This window comes from Lynx rufus, unplaced genomic scaffold (genome assembly GCF_022079265.1).
Source record: "Lynx rufus isolate CCGP_SWC_20201006 ecotype Redwood Valley unplaced genomic scaffold, mLynRuf1.p SCAF_6, whole genome shotgun sequence".
Taxonomy (NCBI): domain Eukaryota; kingdom Metazoa; phylum Chordata; class Mammalia; order Carnivora; family Felidae; genus Lynx; species Lynx rufus.
The window spans coordinates 143,953,404-143,965,299 of NW_025814878.1; the positions used below are offsets into that span (position 1 = coordinate 143,953,404).

General features: G+C 40.9%; 1 protein-coding gene across 1 annotated transcript; it reads right to left on the minus strand.

Moving 5' to 3' along the window:
- Positions 1-5,896: 5,896 nt before the first annotated feature.
- LOC124528438 (putative olfactory receptor 2B8) lies at positions 5,897-6,835 on the minus strand. The gene has a single exon (XM_047102061.1). The coding sequence runs from the start codon at positions 6,833-6,835 to the stop codon at positions 5,897-5,899; it is 939 nt and encodes a 312-aa protein (XP_046958017.1).
- Positions 6,836-11,896: the final 5,061 nt, after the last annotated feature.

An 11,896-nucleotide genomic window follows, 5' to 3' on the forward strand; every position in this document is an offset into this window, starting at 1 on the left:
CTTGATTCCCAAAGCAGACAGACACCCCACTAAAAAGAAGAATTACAGGCCAATCTCCCTGATGAACGTGGATGCAAAAATTCTCAAGAAGATACTAGGCAGTTGAATTCAACAGTACATTAAAAGAATTATTCACCATGATCAAGTGGGATTTATTCCTGGGCTGCAGGGCTGGGTCAATATTCATGAATCAATCAACGTGATACTTCACATTAATACAAGAAAGGATAAGAACCAGGTGATCCTGTCAATAGATGCAGAAAAGGCATCTGACAAAATAGAATATCTTTTCTAAAGAAAAAGCCTCAAGAAAGTCGAGATAGAAGGAACATACCTTAGTATCCTAAAGCCATATATGAAAGGCCCACAGTTCATATCATCTTCAATGGAGAAAAACTGAGAGCTTTCCCCCGTATGATCAGGAACATGACAGGGATGTCCACTCTCACCACTGTTGTTTAACATAGTGTTGGAAGTCTGAGCCTCAGCCATCAGACAACAAAATGAAATAAAAGGAATACAAATTGACAAAGAAGGAATCAAACTTTTACTTTTCGCAGATGACATGATACTCTACATGGAAAACTTGAAAGCTCCGCGAAAAAACTGCAAGAACTGATCCATGAATTTATGAAGTCACAGGATGTGAAAACAATGTGCAGAAATTGGTTCCATTGCTATATTCCAATAATGAAGCAACAGAAAGAGATATCAAGGAATCGATCCCGTTTACAAATGCACCAAAACCCACAAAATACCTAGGAACAAACCTAACCAAAGAGGTAAAAGATATGTATGCTAAAAATTAGTGAAAGCTTATGAAAGCCATTGAAGAAGACACAGAGAAATGGAAAAACATTGAATGCTCATGAATTGGAAGAAGAGCTAATATTAACACGTCAATAATGTCCAAAGCAACCAACACAGGCAATGCAATCCCCTTCAAAGCAGCACCAGCATTCTTCACAGAGCTAGAACAATCCTAAAATTTGTATGGAACCATAAAAGACACCAAATAGCCAAAGTAACGTTGAAAAAGAAAACCAAAGCAGGAGGCATCACAATCCGGGACCTAGTCTTTGTTACAGAGCTGTAATCATCAAGACAGTATGGTATTGGCATAAAACAGACACATACTCCAGTGGAATAGAATAGGTAACCCAGAAATGGACTCACAGATACACAGCCAACTAATTCTAAACAAAGCATGAAAGAGTATCCAATGGGAAAAAGACAGTCTCTTTAGCAAATGGCGCTGGAAGAACTAGACAGCGACATGCAGAAAAATGACATTGGGCCACTGTCTTACACCATACACAAACATGAATTCAAAATGGATGAAAGGCCTAAATGTGAGACAGGAAACCATCAAAACCCCAGAGGAGAAAGCAGGCAGCAACTTCTTCGACCTTGGCCACAGCAACTTCTTACTTGACGTGTCTCCAAAGGCAAGGAATATAAAAGCAAAAGAGAACTACTGGGACTCATCAAGATAAAAAGTTTCAGCACAGCAAAGGAGACAATTAACAAAACTAAAAGGAAACCGATGAAATGGTAGAAGATATTTGCAAATGACATATCAGATAAAGGGTTGTATCCATAACCTATGAAGAAGAACTTGCCAAACTCAACACCAGAAAAACAAAGAGTCCAGTGAGGAAATGGAAAGGAGATATGAATAGACACTTTTCCGAAGAAGACATCCAGATGGCCAACAGACATGTGAAGAGATGTTCCCCATCAGGGAGCAAATCAAATACAAATCAAAACCACGGTGAGATAAACCACACTGGTCAGAATGGCTAAAATGAACAACTCAGGAACCAACAGCTGTGGGCAAGGATGTGGAGAAAGGGGAACTTCTTGAACCATTGTTAGGAATTCATACAGTTCAGCCACTCTGGAAAACAGCGTGGAGGTTCCTCAAAAAATTAAAAATAGGTTTACCCTACAACCCAGCAATAAAGCTACTAGGAATTTACCCAAAGGATACAGGAGGGCTGATTTGTAGGGGCACATGTACTCTGATGTTTAGAGCAGTGCTATCAACAAGAGCCAAATTATGGAAAGTGCCTGAGTATCCATCAACTGATGAATGGATAAAGAAGATGTGATCGAGGTACACAATGGAAGACATCCCAGCAAGAAAAACAGAATGGAGTCTTTTCATTTGCAACGATGTGGATGGAACTGGAAGGTAGCATGCTAAGGAAAACAAGCCAGATGTCACATCATTTCGTGCCTATGTGGAATTTGAGAAACTTAACACAAGACCACAGGGAAGGGAAGGAAAACTAAGTTATAAACAGAGAGGGAGGCAAACCGTAAAAAACTCTTAAATACAGAGAGCAAATTGAGGTTGAGGGAGGTGGGAGGTTGAGGGGGTGGGGAAAATGGGTGATGAGCATTGAGGAGGGCACTTGGGATGAGCACTGGGTTTTGTATGAAAGGGATGAATTACAGGAATCTATTCCTGAAGCCAAGATTATACTGTATGTTAGCTAAATTGACAATAAACTTTTAAAAATCTAATACATGTTATGTGAAAATTGTATGTCATTTAAAAAATGAATCCGAAGACTACCCAACATATGTTAGCCAATAATATGAAATAGCTTTGGTAAATGGAAGTTAAGAAGAGACAATCGTTTCACTCCTAGTCAATTTGGCAGGGAAAGATTGACTACCTGCTCATCTCACACTTCCAGAGCCTTCCGTCCTCTTTGGCTGCCTCTGGGGAGCCAAACTCTGAATACTGGGACGGAGACAAATAGTTACATGGGGCAGGCCCCTCCTGGGGCTCTAAAAATACACACATCCTCGGTCCCTAGAGCACATACTTTGACTTTGGTGCTTATAAAAATATCCCTCAGATATAACATGAGCCCTTTTATTCATGGGCAGATTCCATAGAATTCATAAATTCCAACTTCTGTTTACCTCCAGGCTCCATTGTCCACTCTAAACTACACCTCTTTGCTTGTGCCAAAACACTCTGCAATGAGTGGACAATCTTTCTGGGTAAACCCTGGGGATGACAGAACTTATGCTAACAGTAATGATGGAGAGAAGCATTATTACCTTGAACAGAGCCTGAACAAGGTCGTCCCTTGTGACTTCCCTTCCCTTCAATGTGACTTCCCTTGCCTTTCAGATTCACCATTTTCAAAGACTATCCTGTCCAAGGTTGCCATACGGTAAATACACGAATCTGTCTTTATTCTAAGGGCTCTCTTCTACCTATTGTATCCCCTAACGCTTTCCTACAGATCCACAACCACACACCACTGGGCAGTGTCTGAGTGTCCTAGCTTTCACGGGGACAACGGTCATGTACTTTCATCTGCAGGACCTTCACTTTCCCATCCATATGCCAATCTCTTCACTTCTTACAACTGTAGTGGTTCTTCAAAGACCAGTGGCTGCTTCCAAAAGTTAGGTGGATATCTGTAATCTTTGTTATTCTTCCTTGAAAGGAGAGGCCACATTCTTACCTAAACATCCATTCAAATGTTCCTACAATGACATGACCTTGTTCCCTTTACTCCTGATTGCTTAGACCCAAAAAGGTGTGGCACGACCTGCAGAACTTGTGTCTATGGATGAGGCTGCTCTTCTTTAGACCAAGTTCTAGAAGGAAGTGAAATCTGAACTCCCAATTAGCCGATTACCACTTCACTGGAGAAGGAAAGACTGTAAGTATTTTCTCTTCCAGCTCAAACCAAATGCTCAGGGGCAGGTCTTTCCAGCATGCAATCTGTGTTTGTCTTTTATCTGTAAGCATAACAAATGGGAGTCAGGAGAATAGCCTTTGTTGGCAATCAAGCCAGATAAGGGGAATCTGGTCTTTCTTATTGCCGAGGGTCTGCTATCTAGACAACAATAAGAATAAAAGAAATCCCAACATTCTCAACAAGAATCTTAGCAATTACCATGACCACAGTGTACCTCATTTATGAACTTGGAACAGGATAGAAATAATACCTGCATCTTGGTCTCACTACTGCATGCAGCAATTTGTTTATAATAAAGAATTTTGAATTCTGCTCAGATAAGCACATTAACTATTGCTATGGGGTTGAATGCTGCGTGAAATCCTAATGCCCAGTTCAAGTTAATGAGAATTTATGTGAAAATAGGGTTTTGCCGGGGGAGGGAGGGTGTGCCTAGGTGGCTCATTTGGTTGAGCAACCGACTGTTGATTTCAGCTCAGGTCATGATCTCACAGTTTGTGAGTTCAAGCCCTGCACTGGGCTCTGTGATGATGTTGCATAGCCTGCTTGGTATTTTCTCTCTCCCCCTCTCACTCTGACCCTGCCTGGCTCACACAAACATGCAACCTTCTTCTTTCTTAAAAACAAAAGAAAGCAGCAGGAAGAGTAAAGGGGATGGAAATGTAGGAGGACTCTGGGCTCTTCTCCCTAAAACACAGTTGTATTAATGTCTGATCACTTGAAATTACCAGGAAATGGATCTCCATTTCAGCTTGCTTTGGTCATTTCTTTGGGTCTCAATTTCCAGATTGGGCCTCCCTGTGCAGGTAATAAAACTCTGGGTGTTTTCTCCAGTTACTCTGTCTCATATCAATTTAATTCCAAAACAGGTGGAAAAGCCCTGGGGAAAAAGGAAATTTCTCCTCCCCAAAACCAGGTCCTGTTCTAAGGCCACCTCAGGAACACCTGCCCCTGATCCTCTGATCTCCAGTCCTTCACCCTCCCCTTTCCACTTTGACACCCAGCCTCCCTTCCCAGGAAACCACAGGTCCATACATGGTGGTTCCCAGTCTACACCATAAGGGCTCAAACATGCCACAACACCACTGTGGTGAAAGAGAGCTCTCACCCGTGTCACAAAACAAGCATCCAAAAAGCAGTCACCTGCAAAGGAGGGGTTGCCAGGGGTCTGTGACCTCTTCCTGCCTGCTCCGTGAGCCCGGTCAGAGCGGGACTCTGGCAAACAGTAGCTGCGAAACATGCAGACTAGGAGGTACAGGAGGGTCTCACAGGGGTGACAGTCCTAAGGCCAGGACAGGGCTAGGAATTAGGGATGCATGAACTGAGAATCTCCCTTCCCTTCTCTGGGCTCACTGGTGCCACAGTGGATGGTCTGGGGGGAGGGATTAAATAGGTGATGGAGATTAAAGAGAGTACATGTGATGATGAAATGTGGAATCACTGTATTGTACACCAGAAAGTAATGTTAATACTGTAGTTAACTCTAATGGAATGACAATAAAAATTTAATTAAACACTAAAATCATAAAAATCAATTCTAACGAAAAATTTTTTTTGAAAAACAAAGAACTGTGTTTCAAGACGAAAACAGTATCACAAGGGCGACATTACACCACGGCTTGATAGCTGAATTGCTCTATCAGGATAGATGTTGGCATATTTTCTCTCACCTAAGTTTGATTTCCCACAGTTGTCCTCCTACTCTGGGAAAAAGCTGTGATCCAGTCAGGCCACAGACGTTGTAATAGAGCCATGATCTGACTGTGAGAAGAAGAAATAGCCTCCAGAAATTGCTAGAATTTTCTACAATATTGATATTTATTAGCGTGTTCTGGTCACTTTTATTCTTATATTGGTATGCTTTCATGGTGTGTGTGTCACTGTCCTTTGCAATTAGAAATGGGATAGTGTTCCCAAATGGGGTGAACTAAGAAAATCCTCTGAAACTTTTTACAATATTAATATGATGCAGATGGTGTAGGTACACTACCTCGGCATCTCTGGAGGCTGCCATGCGTCCATGAACTTAGAGTTTGAATACTCACTTGCATAAAGAATGAATTAAGAAAGTTCCCTTGAGAGTTGTCAGGGGAAATGTTGAGGACACGGAAACCATAAAGACTCTGTATTCAATGCCTTTCATGAAAGGGTCTTCCCCTCAGTCATCTGGAGTCATAGCCCCTACACAACACCTTTCTCACTGCTCCCATCACATCCTTGTTCCGCAGGGTATATACGAAGGGGTTGACCATGGGGGTGACGATGGTGTAGAAGAGAGAAATGAACTTGCCCAGATCTTGGGAGTAGTTGTTGCTGGGCTGGAGGTAAGCATAGATGGCCGTGCCATAGAACAGGGAGACCACCGTGAGGTGGGACCCACATGTCCCAAACGCTTTCCTCTGTCCAGCAGCTGACTTTATTCTTAACACTGCCCTGACGATTCGACCATAGGAGAACGTGATTAATGCCACAGGTATGAGGAGAATGATCACACCAACAAAGAAGAGCTCAGACTCATTCACAGTAGTGTCAACACAGGCAAGCTTGAGCAGTGGGGGGATCTCACAAAAGAAGTGCTCTATTTTATTTCTCCCACATAGTGGTACAAGGAAGGTGAGCACCGTGTGCAATGAGGAGTTGACAAAACCAATGAACCATGATGCAGAAGCCATCAGGGCACAGAGACGGGGGTGCATGATCACTGTGTAGTGCAGGGGCCTGCAGACGGCTGCGTAGCGGTCAAATGCCATCACCCCCAACAGAATGCATTCTGTGCATCCCAAACCTAGAGAGACGAACAGCTGAGCTACACAGCCAGCAAAGGAGATAGACTTGTCTGGTCCCCTGAGATGAACCAGCAGCTGAGGAACAGTGCTGGTCGTGTAACACAGGTCCAGAAAGCTTAGGTTGGACAGGAAAAAGTACATGGGAGTCTGCAGGTGTGGGTCCAGGCGGGACAACGCAATGATGCTTGTGTTTCCCAGCAGGGTGAGCAGATAGAAGATCAGAAGAACGACAAAGAGGACTCGCTCCAGCTGAGGCCGGTCAGAGAAACCCAGCAGGATAAAGCCCGTGAAAGAACTTCCATTTTTCAGGTCCATCCTTTCTTACCACATGTTTCCTGTCAAGATCAAGTATTTAGCAATTTTTAAAAGAAATCTTCAAAAAGAAAACAACTTGGTAGGGGGTTGAAATGATCTTATGAAAAGACAAGGGCATGGAATTTATCAGCAATAACGTGAATAAATGCTGTACTCCCTGAAATTGACGTAGCTTATATCAATATAGTTCCACATTATCGCCAAAAGTCAATTATTAATATTTAATATGAGAAAAGTGAAATAATGGACATTTTGTTTGCATCAGTCAAAGGAATATAAGGTGTATCAGTCTGCACTTACTGCACTTGAAGTACTGTAAAAATGTGTGTACATTCCAGACTTAAAGTTCTATAAAATGTATAGGGGAAAAGAGGAAGAGCTCAGAAAGAATCAGAAAGAGATGCAGAGAGAAGGAGAGATGTTAATACAAATATGTGTCTCCTGATTCTACACAACTGGATTTGCACACACCTCACATGTAATAAAGTATAACAACAGGGGCACGTAAGTGGTTCAGTGGGTTAAGCATCTGACTCGATTTCACCTGGGGCCATGATCTCATGCAGCATGGAATTGATCCCTATGTCAGATTCTCTGATGACAGCCCTGAGCCTGCTTGAGATTCCACCTCTCTCTGTCTCTCTGCACCTTCCCTGCTCCCCTCCTCTCTCTCTCCCTCTAAAATATAATAAACATTAAGATAAAATAAACATTAATAAACATTAAAGAATAAAATAAACATTAAAATATATAAAATAAACACATATATGTATATCTACATACATATATACGTATATATGTATGTATATATAACTTAATGTTACAAGCATTCTGACTATGAAATTATTACCTAGGATGTACTTATATGAAGAATTCAATTACATTCAAAATCTCACCGCTATTTCTGCATAAACATTTTGGCAGTATTGCCTCTCTAACTAATGTATTATATTTGGGAAAGACACAGTTTTGGGGGGATTTTTTTGGTATTTGTAAAACAATAAACAATCAGAGAGAACCCGAAAAACCACTGTTCAATTACAGTGATCAACTTTTCCTGAAAAATGCTTCAAATGACCATACCAAGTTAACAGGAACTTGGAAAATTCATTGGCCATGCAGAGCCAGCTGGAATCTGAACTCTAAAATCCAGTGACCAACACTTTCCTCTTCCTTCTGCAGATTTCCATTGCACATATTACCAATTAGAGTTCTTAAAATTCCTGAAACAGGTAGGATTATTCCTTACCGACATCTTAATCAGAATAAACATTTTAGAAAGTTATCTGACCATATAGTTATGTACAACCTGACATGTATTACATCACTCCCTAGGATAAAATAAAGAGATAAACACACAGAGATAAAGACAGTTACGTTCTCAAAGCAATGACGGGTCAAAGAGCTATAATGCAAAACTTATAGCAGTATAAGGAAAGGCATAAAGAAACCAATATTTTGATATTATACAATATCAGACATCTGTCCACATTACATCAATGATCACCTTTCTGGGAGCTACCTTGCAGAGTTAGTGACACTGGACCAAACACATTGCCATGTACGAGGCTGGGTGATGACCATTTTCACCAATGCTTACTGTAACTGAAGAAGATGAATAGTTATACACTGACCAAAGAGGCATCAGAAACTGAGTCCTTCAGTTGTATCATATTCAAATGGCTGGGCATAACGTGCATTTTTAATTCTTCTAAGACTTTAAAATCTGAATCAGGTTCAATGGGGAGGACCCATTGGTGTGTGAAAGAAACAGGTACAAAATGGGCATAAAATATTCATAATATTTGAAGAGAGGATATGGTATTTCAAGCTATTTTTACCTCCTATGATTTTGTATAAACATCTGATCTGTGGTCTCCCCCAAAAAAAATCTATTCAGAAAAATTTTGTTAATAGAAATTGACAGTCTAAGTGTGCAAAACAGGACATGTCCTCTGACTAACACCTACTCAGAAGAACAAATAAAAAAAACCCTGCTTCAGTCTCATGCACACATGCACACATATCAATACATTTACCTGAAATAAATTGCCCAGAAACATTTTAATGTGCCTGCTTAAGGAAGCACTACCAAAGTGAGGAAATACAAAAATAAAATGTAAACTCATCCCAAGAAAACACTGATATACTACTGCACCTTTAGAATAAACTCATGATATATGTTAACAATATTATGTCAATCAGGACAAAGAAGACAGTTGAGAAAAGATAAAATCCTGGTGAGATGAACTTGTACATATGATTTGCTGCTTTCCAGGATCATGTGTGTGTGTGTGTGTGTGTGTGTGTGTGTGTGTGTGTGTAAAAGAATACATAATGGCTATCTATCTGACAGGGACAAAAATGATTATGATTTCCAGTTGAAAAATAAAATATCAGACAAAGGAGATGCTCACTGAAGAAGACACAAGAATGTCATCGTCCCTGAGTGGTACAATTGCTCCAAGTGTCGTGCTGGAGAGCACGCGGGGAGGGAACTACAGCACTCATATCATAGTCTACCATGTTACTGCTACTGTTGTTCTCAATAAAATTCAGGAAAACTATTATCCTTTAGTAACTCCAGACATGGGAAAGATCAGGCTGGGAAATGTGTTCTCCCATCGAGTCTCACGAGTATGTTTTGTTGATCTGGGTCACTCTGTTCCTTCCTCCTCCCCTTCTCCACATCCACCCCTCTTAAAGCTTGTGCACCACACAGAGCAATCTTCCAAGAGAAAGGACATGTGTCCCCTGCGGTTAATGGAAAATTGCATTTCATTTCCTTCTTACCATATTTAAAGACTGGCGGAATTAGACTAGGAACCATCATCTATGTTTGGTACCATCAAATGACTGATTGCAGTGAGGGATGGATTCATCTGGAAAACTATGTAATTGAAACTGGCTGGAAATATTGAACACGTCCTTCCTGGGCACAGGAGCAAAGTATGGGTCCCTAGCAACTATCGTGATATGACACGATACAGGAAAGTCCAGTGATAGATTACACCTATCTTATGACTTTGCATATGAGAGATAAATACTTGGAAAAAGCACAGATTATATACGGAGAGAAAGAAATGTTATTAGTGAAAATAAAATTAAACAGAACTACAAAACAAAGACATCGCCATTCTATGTAATAATTCACATCAAAAAAGTGTATTATTCAAATGACATCTCAGAAGAACACAATGTTCCAATAATTAACTGAACTGCCTCAAATGTGAGAGGTTAAATGCTTAGTACTGACACACATAAAGTGATAGAGTAGGAATTTCCAATTACCATAATAGCTCAATGCTGACATAAAATTCTAAGTTTTAGTGGAAGAATACATATGTCCACAAGACTATATACTAGTCTATGCACACAACACATCTTAAAGGAAAAGATCTCAGGATAATGTCTCCATTTAAGACATTTCAAATATAAAACATTCACTGATATATTTGACATGAACAAGCTGCCCTGTCTGGTTCCTGAATGAATCCTGAAAAAGCGGGGGCAAGATTTCTGCAGCCTCAGTGCTACAACTGAATCGCTGTTGTTTTCTTGATGCTTCTGTCTCATGGGTCTGAGCTGACCTCAGACATGTGAGAACAGGCCCCCGATGATGAGGCAGGACGAGCAAATGAGGGGATACAGCCATCACTACATAGGAAATGACAGATGTGATGAACACTGACAGAGCTGTAGGGTAGGAAGAAGACGATGAGGTAGGATTTCAACGGGGTGTTGTTTAGCCAGAGAATGCTCTCGGGATCAACAGGGTGAAGGAAGGAAGACAGCAGAAAATGTTGCTAAGCAAGGATGTGGTCTCCAGTGGAACAGAGCAGGAGGCTGATCCCATGAGAAGCTGGCCAGAACTCTCCAGAAGAACCATCCATCTGTGATGGTAGAAATTCTCTGTCCTCACTGTCCAATACCATGCACACTCTCTACCTGTCATACCTGAGCATTTTAAATGTCCTAGCTAAGAGACTCAATTTTACATTTTATTTAATTCTAATGAATTTGAGTTTAAAAAACGTATGTGTCTACTTACTAAACTATTGGGCAGCACAGCTCTGGAGCATGGATGGCATCAGATTCAGGCCTGCCTTGGCATTGGCAACTATTGTACATCCCATAGTCTGTCACTGGCTGTGAGCTGCCCCCACAATGTATGTTCCCCAGACTGCTTGGCAATGTGGCTCCCTTACAGCTGAGGGCAATTCTCTCAAAAAGGGAATGGCTCTGAACCTTGGAGCCCATACTCATAATAAGTAGGGTTTGGATTGGAGGCACAGCAGGTAAAGAGCATCTGGGCAGGTCACCACAGCGTTGATGCAAGAGTCCATTCATGATCATGTGCAAGGAGAGAAGGATGGAACCTAGTGTATTTTACACAACACCTCAGTGCAATCACACACACACACATGCACACACACATACACACCACGTCATTTCTCTAATTCATCAATATGTAAATGTTTAGGTTTGTTATTACTTTTTTCTCTCCAAATGGTATTTTTAGAATTTATTGTCAGAGAGGGAGAGAGAGAGAAAGAGAGGGAAAGTGGGGGAGGGGCAGAGAGAAGAACAGAGAGAATCTCAAGCAGGCACTGCACTCTCAGCACAGAGAGATGAGGGTCTCTAAACCACAAGCCATGAGATCATGGCCTGGCTGAAATCAAGAGTCAGACGCTTAACTGATTGAGCCACCAGGATGCCCATTCAAATCAGTATTAAAACTCATTACAGTGGTCACCACTTATTGTTAAAATAAAGCCAAAATAATTTTCCATGAAACAATATATATTAAATGGAAGTTTCCTGTTGTAATTTTCAACATCGGTTTTTAAAATTCCATGAACACTTTAGATATTTGGGGAGAAAATACATATTTAACAATGATAGCCACTAACAATAAGTTTTAAGCATAGAGAAGAAATATTATCTAAATTCACACACAATAAGGAACCAAAGGGAAAGTATGAAAGCATATAGTGTCATACTCTAGTACTCTAATACTGAAGGCCATATGTTATTCCCAGAAACAAGGCATATTTAATT